Consider the following 17,088-nt stretch of genomic DNA (forward strand, 5'->3'; position numbering starts at 1 on the left):
CAGATTGTCAGCATACCCTAGCAGTGTTAGGTAAAGTCTGACTCCTGGTAAAGATGTCGCCTCCGTTACTACTGATCAAATCAGCATCAGCAGACGGAAAGTATGCCCGGAAAACCGCAACATCACTCCTGAGTGTATCTGAGCTAAAACACATCATACTTCTGGGTAGCTTTGGAGTAAGACCAGCTCCCGTCAGGACATTCTAATTCTGAAAGAAGTTAGCTGTCCCTTTGGGTGATGATGTCAATCAAATTGACAGATTGGACAGCAGCAATGTCAACATTTGCTCTAACTATGTAGAATTCTGCAAAAACTGTTAATTTCTAAAAGGTTGAGTTTCCATTTTAACAAGCAAGTGACACTAGGCCAGGGGTCGGGAACATTTTTGGTTGAGAGATCCATGGAAGCCAAATATTTCAAAATGTATTTCCGTGAGAGCCGTATAATATATTTTTAACACGGAATACAACGAAATGTGTGCATTTTTAAGTAAGACCTGTCATGTCTTTGTGATCATGTTCTGTTTAGTTATGTTCTGTTTAGTTTTTGACTCCATTCGTTCCTGTTTTTGCGCACCCTGGTTTGTTTTTGTTTCCATGACTACCAATCAGTTCACCTGTTTTCACGACTCACGCACCTGAATCACTTGAACTCATGTACCTGTTGTCAATCACCATGTCACCATTTAAGCCTGCAGTTGCCAGGCTTAAATATTACACTTTTCAGCCTTCTGCTCACCCTCTCTCACCTCCTACACACCATGCCGATGATCCATACTCTTTCTCGGTCCAAGTAAGTTTTTCATGCCATAGTTTGTAAGATTTATTTTATGTTCATAGTTCTCCCATTGTGCGAGTTTTATTTTTCACAGCCAAGTTTTTAAACCTCCACTGAGAGAGCCTTTTGTTTATACCCTTTGTTTTTGTACTATTTTTGAGTTAAGATTAAAGATGTCATTACCTTCACGCCATATCCGTTCCTATCACTTTCCACCACGGGAAAAAAACACACCATAGTCCAGGTCTTGACAAGACCAACATTTTTAGACTATAATAAGTCTCTTATTCTTTTTAATAACATTTTTATTCTAAATTGAACCAATAATAAATATAATACTTCTTACCATTAATGCGAAATCTTGTACAGGTGCGATAGAAAATGAATGGTTGGATTAAAATGCATGAGAATGTTTTATAATTTAAACGTTATTTTTAACACTGTGATTACCAGCGTAATTATTAAGTACTTATCGTGTTAAACAATGTCAGCTAAGATTTATCTGAGAGCCAGATGTAGTCATCAAAAGAGCCACAACTGGCTCTAGAGCCATAGGTTCCCTACCCCTGCACTAGGCCATGCACACAGAATTGTCAGAACCATGGAAAGCGCCCGTTGGCTGTCAGCAGAAAAAAACACTTATAATATGAAATATACATTTAAAAAAATCTAATAATAAACTTAAAAAATACTTAATCGTAATACTGAATAGGTAATAGCCAATCATCATACTTGATACCACCTGAGTCCCAACTAAACAGTATCAGTACAGCTGACACTACAACAATCCAGCATGAAGGGCAAAAACACTGGTTTCTCCATCTATTGGGTGTGTATATAAGTCATAAAAAAGATAGCAACTTACTAATATTGAAATACTTAGCCCTTAGATATGTGCAGGAGAGGATTAAGAAGAAACAAAAACAGATTTCCAGCCTACCTTATCAGTGTTAGGTAAAGTCTGAGTCCTGCTAAAGGTGTCTCCTCCATTAATACTGATCAGTTCAGCATCTACAGGTGGATAAGGTCCGGGGAAAACCACTACGTCACTCTTGAGTGTGTCTGAGCTGAAACACACGTCATACTGCTGAGTAGCTTTGGAGTAAGACCAGCTCCCGTCAGGATGGGTGGTGATCATCGGGGCGCCGTACCTGCCGAAAGTGCCGTCTGTCTGTCTGTGGCATCTGACGGCTATTAAAGTGATGAGGCTGAGCAGAAAGATGAGTGACACGGCCACAATGGCGATGAGCAGGTACAGGTGTAAGTCGGAGAAGTTTTCCTCCTTTATGGGCACATGTCTGAACTGAGTGTGGATGTCAGCTGTGCTTTCAAGCACCACCACATCAATAGACACAGTAGCTGACAGGGAGGCTTCTCCATGATCACACACCGACACCACCAAGGGGTGACTTTTCAGGTCATTGTCACTCATTCTCCTCTTGGTGCGGATCTCCCCGGTGCTGGTTCCGATCCGGAATAAGTTGTTGTTGTTGCCTTTGGACTCAGACAGGTGATAGGAGAGCAGTGCATTGTATCCAGAGTCTGCGTCTACAGCCCTGATCTTTGCCACAAAGTATCCCGCTTCAGCAGAATAGGGGATGCTCTCACTGTTAACGGAGCTGTGCTCAGAATATGGCGCCAGAATGGTGGGACTGTTGTCATTCTCATCCAGGATAAAAACATTGACAGTCACGTCGGTGCTGAGTGGAGGAACACCAGAGTCCGTGGCCTGGACTTTAAACTGGAACGTCTTTAACTTCTCAAAGTCAAACGACTGCAAACTGACTATATCTCCACTCTCCGAGTTGATGTTTAAAAGTGATTTAATTGGAATATTTCCAGGATTTACATCTAACAATGTGTAGGACACTTTTGCATTGGCATCCAAATCAGGATCAAGCGCGTTAATGGAGCAAAGAGAATTTCCCGTTGGACTATTTTCTTTGACATAAACATTAATAACGGGCTCCATAAAACGAGGTGCATTGTCGTTGACATCAGAAACATGAACAGTAATGATGCTGCTAGTGGATAGAGGAGGACTTCCTTCATCTGAGGCTATAATGGAGACATTATAAAGAGAGGTGTTTTCTCTGTCTAGTGCTCCATCAACTACTAAAGAATAATCATTTTTGTAGTTGGATTTCAGCTTAAAGGGAACAGATCCAACTACTTTACAGCTGGTCACACCGTTTTCCCTTCCATCTTTATCACTCACTCTAATTAAAGCAACAATCGTGCCTAATTCTGCGTTTTCTTTTACCGGCGTCATCAGTGACGTCACCGTTATTTCTGGGGCGTTGTCGTTCACGTCAATTATCTCTATGAGCAGTTTGGCATGCGCACTACGAGGAACTGTACCCTGGTCCGTTGCTTGAACCCTCACCTCATAAGCAGGCGTTTCTTCATAATCCAGTGCACCTTTCACTGTGATTTCTCCCGTTTCTGCATTTAGATGAAACATATTTGCTTGGTCACTACTACTACGTTTGATTAAAGAATATAAGATCTTACTGTTCACGCCTTCGTCTATATCCGTGGCATTTAATTTGATCACAACTGAGCCCAGCGCCGCGTTTTCACTCACACGCACTTTATAAAGAGACTTGCTGAAAACAGGTGTGTTATCATTCGCATCCATTACCACGACTCGGACGTGTATCGTGCCTGTTCTAACAGGTTTCCCACCGTCCAAAGCAGTGAGAGTCAGTTCCAGAACAGGCTGTTTTTCTCGGTCTAAAGCTTTGTGCAACACTAACTCTGCAGACACGCCGTGTTCTCCACCGTTCTGCACGTCAAGCGTAAAATGTTCATTCGGACTCAGCTTGTACGTTTTGACTGAATTGCTTCCTGTATCTAAATCTTCTGCCAGTGGGAGGAAATATCTCTCCCCTGGTGCGACACTTTCAGATATCTTTAACGTGTGTACATCGTCCTCAAATGTCGGTGCGTTGTCGTTGACGTCTAAAACATGAACATCGATGCCGTGCACAGTCATGGGGTTTCTCATCACCGCCTGCATCCTCACAAAGCATCGCGCGGCGTTAGAACAAAGCTCCTCCCTATCTATTCTCTCTTTCACTAAAAGGTTCCCCGTCCTGAGATCCACGTCAATATATTTCTTACTGTCACTGGAAACAATGCGCAGGTCTCTGGTGTGCAGCTCTTGCAAATTGAGATTTAAGTCCTTGGCGATGTTCCCCACCACCGTTCCTTTGTTTAACTCCTCGGACATGGAATACGAGAATTGGGAAGAGGATCCGTCACAAAGAAAAAGCACAGCAACGATGCGAATCCAAACGTGATAGTTCTCCATATTGTGCAAAAAAAATAATAATAAACAGCAATCCAGCTCGTTCTGTATATCCAGCGTTTACATATCCGACACTGGCACAAACCTCTAGCAGGCACAGCGGCTCTTCTTGCAAAAATACATAGTGAGAGACTGTCTAAACGGCAGCCAATGACATTGTAGGCTCTGCGGGATGAGGAGTGGTTATGCAGAATTATTCTAGCCACGGTCTCATGCGACATCTAGCGGCCATTGAAATGTATGACAATTGTCTTACTCACCACTGACCAACGATGTCTTTTTAAAAAAAATACCCAAAATATGTGAAAAAATATTTATTACCCACCAAAGTATGTGGAAAAAAATATTTACATTACATTGTTATGGCTTAAGAAGATGTGTGTTCAACCAGTTTTGAATGGCAATTGACGTTCTGTATGTCTTAAAAAAAACATTAAATTGTCATCATTGTACAAGGTAAGTTCCATTAATAAATAAACTGTATCCGTACATCTGGAATAGATATCGAAAGGGTAAAAGAAACCAGATTTTTGGGAGTATTAATAGATGATGAAATGAACTGGAAATATCATATACAAAACATACAACATAAGGTGGCAAAAAATATTTCAATAATGAATAAAGCAAAATACGTCCTGGGCCAAAAATCACTTTATATTCTCTACTGCTCGCTAGTGTTACCATATCTGACTTATTGTGCAGAAATATGGGGAAACAACTACAAATGTGCGCTGCATTCGTTAACTGTGTTACAAAAAAGATCGATACACAATGTTGGATATAGAGAACATACACACCCTTTATTTATTGAGTCAAAAATATTAAAGCTCGATGACTTGATACAATTGCAAACAGCTAAATTGATGTACAAAGTAAATTATAACCTGCTACCAAAGAATGTACAACAATTCTTCTCAACTATCCATCCATCCATCCATCCATCATCTTCCGCTTATCCGAGGTCGGGTCGCGGGGGCAACAGCCTAAGCAGGGAAACCCAGACTTCCCTCTCCCCAGCCACTTCGTCTAGCTCTTCCCGGGGGATCCCGAGGCGTTCCCAGGCCAGCCGGGAGACATAGTCTTCCCAACGTGTCCTGGGTCTTCCCCGTGGCCTCCTACCGGTTGGACATGCCCTAAACACCTCCCTAGGGAGGCGTTCGGGTGGCATCCTGACCAGATGCCCGAACCACCTCATCTGGCTCCTCTCGATGTGAAGGAGCAGCGGCTTTACTTTGAGTTCCTCCCGGATGGCAGAGCTTCTCACCCTATCTCTAAGGGAGAGCCCCGCCACACGGCGGATGAAACTCATTTCGGCCGCTTGTACCCGTGATCTTATCCTTTCGGTCATGACCCAAAGCTCATGACCATAGGTGAGGATGGGAACGTAGATCGAGCGGTAAATTGAGAGCTTTGCCTTCCGGCTCAGCTCCTTAACCACAACGGATCGGTACAACGTCCGCATTACTGAAGACGCTGCACCGATCCGCCTGTCGATCTCACGATCCACTCTTCCCTCACTCGTGAACAAGACTCCTAGGTACTTGAACTCCTCCACTTGGGGCAGGGTCTCCTCCCCAACCCGGAGATGGCACTCCACCCTTTTCCGGGAGAGAACCATGGAGTCGGACTTGGAGGTGCTGATTCTCATTCCGGTCGCTTCACACTCGGCTGGGAACCGATCCAGCGAGAGCTGAAGATCCCGGTCAGATGAAGCCATCAGGACCACATCATCTGCAAAAAGCAGAGACCTAATCCTGCGGTCACCAAACCGGAACCCCTCAACGCCTTGACTGCGCCTAGAAATTCTGTCCATAAAAGTTATGAACTTTCTCAACTAAAGAGGAGAAATATAACCTTAGAGGAAAATCTAACTTAAAACATTTGTATGCCCGTACAACACTTAAAACATTTAGCATATCAGTATGTGGAATTAAATTATGGAATGGATTAAGTAAAGAAGTTAAACATTGTACTGATATGAGCCAGTTTAAGAGGATGTTTGAATTAATAGTGCTTACAAAGTACAAAGAAGTATTATGAGAAACACTTTCAAACTTATTGAAAATAAGATATTCTTCATCTTAGTATGTTAATAATGACTGAAATAATGACGTACATGTTAGAAAACTGCTGTGTCATTTTGCTATTTTGATATTTTGCTGTAAAGAAGGTCAGTGAATAATTGTATATATTGTGGGCGCTCTGAAGTGGAAAAGGGGAAGGATTAAATACGCTTTGCTTCTTCCTACTCCTTTTCGGACATGATGTATTGTGTATTGCGAAATGATGAAATGAACTGATGTATAATGTTGTATGTATGTCATGTTCGAAATAAACTAAGAAAAGAAAAGAAAGAAAAGAATATTCCGTATATGTCCCCATTTAAAAAAAATAAAAATAATGCTGTGTATTCAACATCATCATTTATTTGTATTCCTTTCATGAAAATGCATGTATACAAGCCATGTAGAATTGACACTTGTTTTGTTTTTTTGGTTTCTTATACATTTCCATGATCAGAAAGGAGCAGATGAAAGAATAATAGTCTTATATTTATCCGCCCCCTTTTTAACAAATTATTTTAGATGACTTTATAACTGTTCCCTCCACCAACACCCGAACTCCGACATACTTTTTAATTTTCCTGTAAGCATTTTCACAATGTGAATTATATTTATATAGCGCTTTTTCTCTAGTGACTCAAAGCGCTTTACATAGTGACACCCAATATCTAAGTTACATTCAAAACAGTGTGGGTGGCACTGGGAGCAGGTGGGTAAAATGTCTTGCTCAAGGACACAACGGCAGTAACTAGGATGGCGGAAGCGGGAATCGAACCTGCAACCCTCAAGTTGCTGGCACGGCCACTCTACCAACCGAGATAAACACGTCCAATGATCCAATCTAAATCAAAATTCAGTTTGATATAATTCCAGTTTTCTCTTTTTGTAACTATTTTTAAATACAAAGATAATCTTACAGTTTTTTAAATCTTTGTTTAGAGAATTCCATGCTTACACACCAACAGACAAGCACATTTGTTTCAAATGTGTTGGCACTCTTAGATATTTAAAATACGGCCTTCTGTGGTTCTCATCTTCAGATGTGAACACAAATAACTTTTGCATGTCCTTCGGAAGAACTTTATTTCTCGCTTTGAACATCTTTACTAGAGTATTAGATTCTACAATGTCTTTTAGTTTTAATAATCCTGACCTAATGAAGAATGGATCAACATAAAACAGAAACAAAAATACATTGTAAGAAACTCCCTTAAAATATACTTTGCACTCGACCTGTGTTATTCCATGACAGGAAAATAAATCAATCAATGTCAATCAATGTTTATTTATATAGCCCCAAATCACAAATGTCTCAAAGGACTGCACAAATCATTACGACTACAACATCCTCGGAAGAACCCACAAAAGGGCAAGGAAAACTCACACCCAGTGGGCAGGGAGAATTCACATCCAGTGGGACGCCAGTGACAATGCTGACAATGAGAAAACCTTGGAGAGGACCTCAGATGTGGGCAACCCCCCCCTCCAGGGGACCGAAAGCAATGGATGTCGAGCGGGTCTAACATGATACTGTGAAAGTTCAATCCATAGTGGCTCCAACACAGCCGCGAGAGTTCAGTTCAAGCGGATCCAAGACAGCAGCGAGAGTCCCGTCCACAGGAAACCATCTCAAGCGGAGGCGGATCAGCAGCGTAGAGATGTCCCCAACCGATACAGGCGAGCGGTCTGGACAGCCAGTACTTCATCCATGGTCATCGGACCGGACCCCCTCCACAAGGGAGGGGGGGACATAGGAGAAAGAAAAGAAGCGGCAGATCAACTGGTCTAAAAAGGAGGTCTATTTAAAGGCTTAAATGCTACTGAGGTAGCATCTCGAACTGGAGGGCATTCCAGAGTACTGGAGCCCGAACGGAAAACGCCCTATAGCCCGCAGACTTTTTTTGGGCTCTAGGAATCACTAATAAGCCGGAGTCTTTTGAACGCAGATTTCTTGCCGGGACATACGGTACAATACAATCGGCAAGATAGGCTTGGAGAATTGCATGCATTCACAGCAACAACAGACAAGCACATTTGTTTCAAATGTGTTCGCACTCTTGGATATTTAAAATATCCAAATAAATATATAAGCCTTGCTTCCTCAATGCATTTAAAAAAATAAATAAAGTTTGGCCTTCTTAAGAAGCATGAGGCCTAACAAATAAATCGACCAAAAGCCAATGAACAGACCATGCTTCCATTTTTTGTATGAGTCAACAACCAACATAGCACTATAAACGTTTCAATTGATCAAGTTACTGGGGCCCAAGGGCCAAATCCGGCCCGGGAATGAAACCAGAAAGCCGCCCAAGTTCATTCAATTCAACACTTGGTAGAGACTTTATAATTTTTGCTGCAAATCAAATACATTAAAACCATGAAGCACTCCTGTTGTCTGGAGGAACTTGGACCATGTCAAAAAACACCGGCATGTCTTTGAAATAGCATTTTAGTCTTCTAAAGGCCAGTGTCCACAAGTTCCCACTTGTATTCTGCTTATAAAAGTTTTTTTAAATATGTAATTCTGACAAAATGACTTCAAACAAATGTCCACTTAAGAGATTTGTTATCCAAATAAGCATGTTAGTGATAACGAAGGCAGCTGTCTTGCCCTCCGGTCCCTTGCTTTTTTAGACATGTGACCCTTTGAAGAATTTAGTTGAATAGCCCTGCTCCAAATACACTTTTGAATACTCTACTTAAGTATTATTCTTTGTGAATAGATAAAACATAATTTGACATTTTTTTTATGCACATATTTGTCGTTTTTCCCCAACTTGGTCCTTAAAATAGAGAAATATAACAATTGCTCGAAGTATGTTATTTTCAACTTTCGTTAAACGGATAATTTAGACTGCAATGACTAAACTATTGAGCTTTTAGAAATAAATGTTATAAACCAGATATGTCACAGGTGAAAAAGCAACAGAGCAGCAACACTACAGTTTAACGCAGGGGTGTCAAATTCAAATTCAGAGTGGGCCAACATTTTAAACGGAACAAAGTCGCAAGCCAAGGTTGAACAAATTAACCTTTTAGTAGGGACCCAAACAAGTTTTGCATTAAATATTGAACAAGCAGGGATTATATAACTTTTATGACATGCAAATGAAAAAAATATCAATGGCATATAAAAATACAATTTTAATAAAAATGTAATGCCTTTTTTTCTATTTAGAATCTTCTGAGGTAAATATACATTTTTTTCCACAGGCTAATAATAAATTTGAAAATAAAATAACAATAATGAATGAACCAAACATTCAAGCCTTGAGGTAGCAAGAGAAAATGCACAAATACAACGTTAATTATTGGACAGTTCGCTGGAAGTTTCCTGGAAGAGTTAGTGCTGCAAGGGGTTCTGGGTATTTGTTTTGTTGTGTTACGGTGCGGATGTTCACCCGGAATGTGTTTGTCATTCTTGTTTGGTGTGGGTTCACAGTGTGGCGCATATTTGTAACTGTGAGGACTGGTGGGCATGGTAATGCCGGGTTTGTCCCTCCGTGGATGCGATGACGTGAACACAACAAAAGGTAGGATCTTAAAATATTTATTTAACAAAAAGAGAGCTCTGAACAGAAATGCTGGAGCTAATAAAAAGGCAAACCAAAAACGCTAGGATGAAAACTAGGAAATACAAACAGAAAACTAAACTTGGCATGAAAGCACAAACGAGAAAACAAATCATCAGTATGAAAACTGGAATAATCAAGTGGCATAGCATGAGAGCTAGCGAGAGTAAAAGTAGAAAAAGTAGCAGTCGTCACTTGTTGCATGAGAGCAATTTAATACTGTTGCGATCTGCTGCTCAGATCTACACTATTTATTTTTCCATTGTGTATATTTCTCCGACTCCTTATTCCCTGTTTGCTTTGTCACCATGGTCACTCATCAGTCCACCTGCTAGTCTCGACCCGGCATTACCATGCCCACCAGTCCTCACAGTATGAACCCAGGCCGAATGAACAGAGAAGACTGGCTTAAATAGGAGGGTGATAATTAGTAGCAGGTGTGCGGGGCGAGACTAGCAGGTGGACTAATGAGTGACAATGGTGACAAAGCAAACAGGAAATAAGGAGTCGGAGAAATATACAAAATGGAAAAATAAATAGTGTAGATCTGAGCAGCAGATCGCAACAGTAACAGTGCTAAAGTTGTTTATACGGCCACCCTCAGTGTGACCTGTAAGGCTGTTGACCAAGTATGCCTTACATTCACTTGTGTGTGTGTGTGTAAAAGCCACAAATATTATGTGACACACTGTTAGAGAACGCTAAAGGCAGTGCCGTAAATGCACGCCCCCAATGTAGTTGTCCAGGTGGAAATGTGTAGAAATTCGGGAGAATGGTTGCCACGGGATATTTTCGGGAGGGGCACTGAACTCCGGGAGTCTACCGGGAAAATTAGGAGGGTTGGCAAGTATGAGTATTAGCGGTGAATGCACTGTTACACCGGCACCGACGCTGTATAACACCGGCGGGCCAGCTCTAATGCTAAATTGATATTGCCTCAAGGGTCAAATTAAATTACACGGCGGGCCAGAGTTTGACACCCATGGTTTAACGCATGAGTTTATAATTTACTTTAAATGAAGAGAGTAGACAATCAGCTACGAAAACAACAACAACACATTTCAGCCTACCTTTTCAGTAGGTAAAGTCTGGGTCCTGGTAAAGGTGTCCCCTCCATTAATACTGATCAGTTCAGCATCTACAGGTGGATAAGGTCCGGGGAAAACCACTACGTCACTCTTGAGTGTGTCTGAGCTGAAACACACGTCATACTGCTGAGTAGCTTTGGAGTAAGACCAGCTCCCGTCAGGATGGGTGGTGATCATCGGGGCGCCGTACCTGCCGAAAGTGCCGTCTGTCTGTCTGTGGCATCTGACGGCTATTAAAGTGATGAGGCTGAGCAGAAAGATGAGTGACACGGCCACGATGGCGATGAGCAGGTACAGGTGTAAGTCAGAGAAGTTCTCCTCCTTTATGGGCACATGTCTGAACTGAGTGTGGATGTCAGCTGTGCTTTCAAGCACCACCACATCAATAGACACAGTAGCTGACAGGGAGGCTTCTCCATGATCACACACCGACACCACCAAGGGGTGACTTTTCAGGTCATTGTCACTCATTCTCCTCTTGGTGCGGATCTCCCCGGTGCTGGTTCCGATCCGGAAGAGATTGTTGTTGTTGTTGTTGCCTTTGGACTCCGACAGGTGATAGGAGAGCAGTGCATTGTATCCAGAGTCTGCGTCTACAGCCCTGATCTTTGCCACAAAGTATCCCGCTTCAGCAGAATAGGGGATGCTCTCACTGTTAACGGAGCTGTGCTCAGAATATGGCGCCAGAATGGTGGGACTGTTGTCATTCTCATCCAGGATAAAAACATTGACAGTCACGTTGCTGCTGAGTGGAGGAACACCAGAGTCTGTAGCCTGAACTTTAAACTGGATCGTCTTTAACTTCTCATAGTCAAAAGACTGCAAACTGACTATATCTCCACTCTCTGAGTTGATGTTTATCATTGAAGCAATTTGTGTAGATTTTGAAGAACTGTCAATTAAATGATAAGCTGCTTTTGCATTTTCAACTGAATCAGCATCTGTGGTTGTCAAAGTGTAAACATTCGTTCCAGTTGGAGTATTCTCCTTTAGATATACATTAATTACAGGCTCCATGAATCGAGGTGGGTTGTCATTAACATCAGAAACCTGAATGGTGACGACGCTTGTCGTGGACAAAGGAGGACTGCCTTCATCAGTAGCTGTTAGTGTTACAAGATATTGTGAAACAACTTCCCTGTCAAGAAGCCCGTCTACCAGCAACGAGTAGTAGTTTTTATAGTTAGACTTTAAAACAAATGGTACTGATCCAGCAATTTTACACTTTGTTTGGCCATTCTTGCCGCCGTCCTTATCCGTAATTGTCACCATGGCAACCGCCGTGCCTATTTCTGCATCCTCTTTAACCGGACTCATGAGTGATGACACAATGATTTCAGGTGCGTTGTCATTCACATCGATGACTTCCACTAAAACTTTGCTGTGCGACAAACGAGGAGGAATGCCTTTGTCCCGCACTTGAACACGGATCTCATATGCTTGAGTTTCTTCATAATTAATTTCACCCTTAATGGTGATTTCGCCAGTGTTTTCATTTAGAGTAAATGTATCATCTGCGTTAAAATGTCCTCGTTCTACAAAGGAATAGACCAGATGACCATTAATGCCGTCATCTAAATCAGTAGCAGACAGAGTAACTAGTGCGTTGCCAATATCTGCATTCTCAACAACTTGGACCTTATAGAGGGATTTGCTAAACAAAGGAGAATTGTCGTTTACATCAAGGACGTTTATTTGTATTTGTATGGTGCCTGATTTAGGAGGTTTTCCTCCATCTATGGCAGTGAGCGTGAGCTCAATTACAGCCTGCGTTTCTCGATCTAATGCTTTTTGCAGTACGAGCTCAGCGGAGACTCTACCACTGTTGCTTTGTAAATCCAAAACAAAATAGTCATTCGGGTTTAATTTGTAGGTCTTAACAGAGTTTGCACCCACATCTGCATCATGAGCTATTGGGAGCGGATGTCGCTCCCCAAGAAAAGACATTTCGGACATATCTATTGTTGTTATTTCTTCAAGAAAAACAGGTGCATTGTCATTAATGTCATTAATCACAACCTCAATTCGATGGAGTCTGCGAGGGTTACTCAACACAGCTTCTATATTTAAAGAGCATTTCATTACATTTGGACACAACTCCTCTCTGTCTATCCTATCGCTAACAACCAATAATCCAGACTCAAAATTAATGTCAAAATACCGTCTTTTGTACCCGGAGGTTATCTGCAGGCTCGTGGATTGAAGTTGCTGCACACTGAGGTTTAAATCCTTAGCAAGGTTCCCCACTGCCGTCCCTTTGTCTACCTCCTCCGATACGGAGTAGGTTATCTGAGCCCTGGTCCAGCCGCACAGACAAAGCAGAATAAAAAACAGGCCCTCAGCCGTATTCCATTGTTCCCGGGATGCCATAGCAACTCAGATAAATAGCAAAATTATTGTCTTTGGTAAATCCACATCCAGTAAAATCCGTTTAAGTATCCATTCTTGCTGAAGTCTTTCTCCGTGTGCCTCGCCTTGACTCTAGCGACGCTTGACCCAGCCCACACGATGACGTTTTCGTTTAGGGAGGGTTTTCTGCACGGCAGACGTGGATATTTTTTGCACGGTCTAGAGGGACATCTTGTGACAGTTATAGAGAAGTGCAACATTACATAAAAGGATATTTTAAAATTGGGTCCACACCAACGTTTTTATACTCTCAACTATCCAAAACTAACCAATTCAGCTTGTTGTCTCTTACTAAAAAGTGAAATGCTATTGTTTTTGCATTGTGTTTTCCTTTATACATTTGCCTCTATATATTTACTTTACATTACCTATAGAAAGTACAAGGCATTTAAACTGAAAAAAATAACAGCCAGCCTATGCACAGAACTAAAAATAAACATCTACAAGACGGCATATACTGTATACTCCTTTGATGTCAGCACCACGGATAGCGTCCAATAAACTGTGGATTGCAGACTCCAGTAATTATTCAGTAGTTTTCAACACTTCATTCACCAGTGGTCTCCAACCTTTTTGAGCCAAAGACCCATCAGCCATGAACCAAGGCAATATATATCCCCCACAACCTACCGTTGTGTTGTAAAGACATTGTTTTTTTGATAAAAATGCTTAAAACGAGATACATATATTTAAAGACACAGGTTTTTTTTGTTGTTATTAGTTAGCCATATAGGGATGGTTTCATCATTGCGCTCTTTGCTTTCCATTTTGCAATGAAGAGGTGTTTAAAACAATCTATTCTGGACAACAATCAATACACAAGGAACACATGTCTTCTGAGCCACAGCAATGACACTAATACGATTACCACACCTGCCTGCCACTTCAAATTTTCTCACAACATATTTTGCACATTTAACAATGAAGTCCAGATCCATGAGTCATCAGTAGAGCCGCGCTCAACACACAATTGATGTGAACCTACAGCTAGGCCATTATACTTCAAGTACTGTGTAAATCTATACATTTCAGAGAGTATTTGAATTGATACATTTTGCTTACCTTATCAGTGTTAGGTAAAGTTTGAGTCCTGCTAAAGGTGTCTCCTCCATTAATACTGATCAGTTCAGCATCTACAGGTGGATAAGGTCCGGGGAAAACCACTACGTCACTCTTGAGTGTGTCTGAGCTGAAACACACGTCATACTGCTGAGTAGCTTTGGAGTAAGACCAGCTCCCGTCAGGATGGGTGGTGATCATCGGGGCGCCGTACCTGCCGAAAGTGCCGTCTGTCTGTCTGTGGCATCTGACGGCTATTAAAGTGATGAGGCTGAGCAGAAAGATGAGTGACACGGCCACAATGGCGATGAGCAGGTACAGGTGTAAGTCGGAGAAGTTCTCCTCCTTTATGGGCACATGTCTGAACTGAGTGTGGATGTCAGCTGTGCTTTCAAGCACCACCACATCAATAGACACAGTAGCTGACAGGGAGGCTTCTCCATGATCACACACCGACACCACCAAGGGGTGACTTTTCAGGTCATTGTCACTCATTCTCCTCTTGGTGCGGATCTCCCCGGTGCTGGTTCCGATCCGGAAGAGGTTGTTGTTGTTGTTGCCTTTGGACTCAGACAGGTGATAGGAGAGCAGTGCATTGTATCCAGAGTCTGCGTCTACAGCCCTGATCTTTGCCACAAAGTATCCCGCTTCAGCAGAATAGGGGATGCTCTCACTGTTAACGGAGCTGTGCTCAGAATATGGCGCCAGAATGGTGGGACTGTTGTCATTCTCATCCAGGATAAAAACATTGACAGTCACATTGCTGCTGAGTGGAGGAACACCAGAGTCTGTGGCCTGAACTTTAAACTGGAACGTCTTTAACTTCTCATAGTCAAAAGACTGCAAACTGACTATATTTCCACTCTCTGAGTTGATGTTTATCATTGAAGCGATTTGTGTAGATTTTGAAGAACTGTCAATTAAATGATAAACTGCTTTGGCATTTTCAACTGAATCAGCATCCGTGGTTGTCAAAGTGTAAACATTCGTTCCAGTTGGAGTATTCTCCTTTAGATATACATTAATTACAGGCTCCATGAATCGAGGTGGGTTGTCATTAACATCAGAAACCTGAATGGTGACGACGCTTGTCGTGGACAAAGGAGGACTGCCTTCATCAGTAGCTGTTAGTGTTACAAGATATTGTGAAACAACTTCCCTGTCAAGAAGCCCGTCTACCAGCAACGAGTAGTAGTTTTTATAGTTAGACTTTAAAACAAATGGTACTGATCCAGCAATGTTACACTTTGTTTGGCCATTCTTGCCACCGTCCTTATCCGTTATTGTCACCATGGCAACCGCCGTGCCTATTTCTGCATCCTCTTTAACCGGACTCATGAGTGATGACACAATGATTTCAGGTGCGTTGTCATTCACATCGATGACTTCCACTAAAACTTTGCTGTGCGACAAACGAGGAGGAATGCCTTTGTCCCGCACTTGAACACGGATCTCATATGCTTGAGTTTCTTCATAATTAATTTCACCCTTAATGGTGATTTCGCCAGTGTTTTCATTTAGAGTAAATGTATCATCTGCGTTAAAATGTCCTCGTTCTACAAAGGAATAGACCAGATGACCATTAATGCCGTCATCTAAATCAGTAGCAGACAGAGTAACTAGTGCGTTGCCAATATCTGCATTCTCAACAACTTGGACCTTATATAGGGATTTGCTAAACAAAGGAGAATTGTCGTTTACATCAAGGACGTTTATTTGTATTTGTATGGTGCCTGATTTAGGAGGTTTTCCTCCATCTATGGCAGTGAGCGTGAGCTCAATTACAGCCTGCGTTTCTCGATCTAATGCTTTTTGCAGTACGAGCTCAGCGGAGACTCTACCACTGTTGCTTTGTAAATCCAAAACAAAATAGTCATTTGGGTTTAATTTGTAGGTCTTAACAGAGTTTGCACCCACATCTGCATCATGAGCTATTGGGAGCGGATGTCGCTCCCCAAGAAAAGACATTTCGGACATATCTATTGTTGTTATTTCTTCAAGAAAAACAGGTGCATTGTCATTAATGTCATTAATCACAACCTCAATTCGATGGAGTCTGCGAGGGTTACTCAATACAGCTTCTATGTTTAAAGAACATTTCATTACATTTGGACATAACTCCTCTCTGTCTATCCTATCGCTAACAACCAATAATCCAGACTCTAAATTAATGTCAAAATACCGTCTTTTGTACCCGGAGGTTATCTGCAGGGCCGTGGATTGAAGTTGCTGCACACTGAGGTTTAAATCCTTAGCAAGGTTCCCCACTGCCGTCCCTTTGTCTACCTCCTCCGATACGGAGTAGGTTATCTGAGCCCTGGTCCAGCCGCACAGACAAAGCAGAATAAAAAACAGGCCCCCAGCCGTATTCCATTGTTCCCGGGATGCCATAGCAACTCAGATAAATAGCAAAATTGTTGTCTTTGGTAAATCCACATCCAGTAAAATCCGTTTAAGTATCCATTCTTGCTGATGTCTTTCTCCGTGTGCTTCGCCTTGACTCTAGCGACGCTTGACCCAGCCCACACGATGACGTTTTCGTTTAGGGAGGGTTTTCTGCACGGCAGACGTGAATATGTTTTGCACGGTCTAGAGGGACATCTTGTGACAGTTATAGAGAAGTGCAACATTAAATAAAAGGATATTTTAAACTTGGGTCCACACCAACGTTTTTATACTCCAACTCTCCAAAAACTAACCAATTCAGCTTGTTGTCTCTTACTAAAAAGTGAAATGCTATTGTTTTTGCATTGTGTTTTCCTTTATACATTTGCCTCTATTTATTTACTTTGCATTACCTATAGAAA

General features: G+C 41.9%; 3 protein-coding genes across 8 annotated transcripts in view; all 3 read right to left on the reverse strand.

Annotated features, from left to right (window-relative positions):
* Positions 1-17,088, reverse strand: part of LOC133552588 (protocadherin alpha-C2-like) — a 248,141-nt gene that overhangs the window by 131,603 nt on the left and 99,450 nt on the right. The window contains exon 1 of one of the 6 annotated variants that reach the window (XM_061899867.1): positions 10,796-13,390. The exons of the other annotated variants lie outside the window; for them this stretch is intronic. Coding sequence (XP_061755851.1) covers positions 10,796-13,183 — 2,388 coding nt within the window. The 5' untranslated portion in view covers positions 13,184-13,390. Of the gene's footprint in view, positions 1-10,795; positions 13,391-17,088 lie in introns of those variants that run through there. 6 annotated transcript variants of the gene reach the window in all.
* Positions 1,398-4,771, reverse strand: LOC133552319 (protocadherin alpha-3-like). The gene has a single exon (XM_061899542.1). It carries the CDS (start codon positions 4,091-4,093, stop codon positions 1,685-1,687), a length of 2,409 nt encoding a protein of 802 aa, XP_061755526.1. The 5' UTR covers positions 4,094-4,771; the 3' UTR covers positions 1,398-1,684.
* Positions 14,092-16,812, reverse strand: LOC133552591 (protocadherin alpha-8-like). The gene has a single exon (XM_061899871.1). It carries the CDS (start codon positions 16,670-16,672, stop codon positions 14,225-14,227), a length of 2,448 nt encoding a protein of 815 aa, XP_061755855.1. The 5' UTR covers positions 16,673-16,812; the 3' UTR covers positions 14,092-14,224.

The sequence above is a fragment of the Nerophis ophidion genome, linkage group LG05, assembly GCF_033978795.1.
Source record: "Nerophis ophidion isolate RoL-2023_Sa linkage group LG05, RoL_Noph_v1.0, whole genome shotgun sequence".
NCBI lineage: Eukaryota > Metazoa > Chordata > Actinopteri > Syngnathiformes > Syngnathidae > Nerophis > Nerophis ophidion.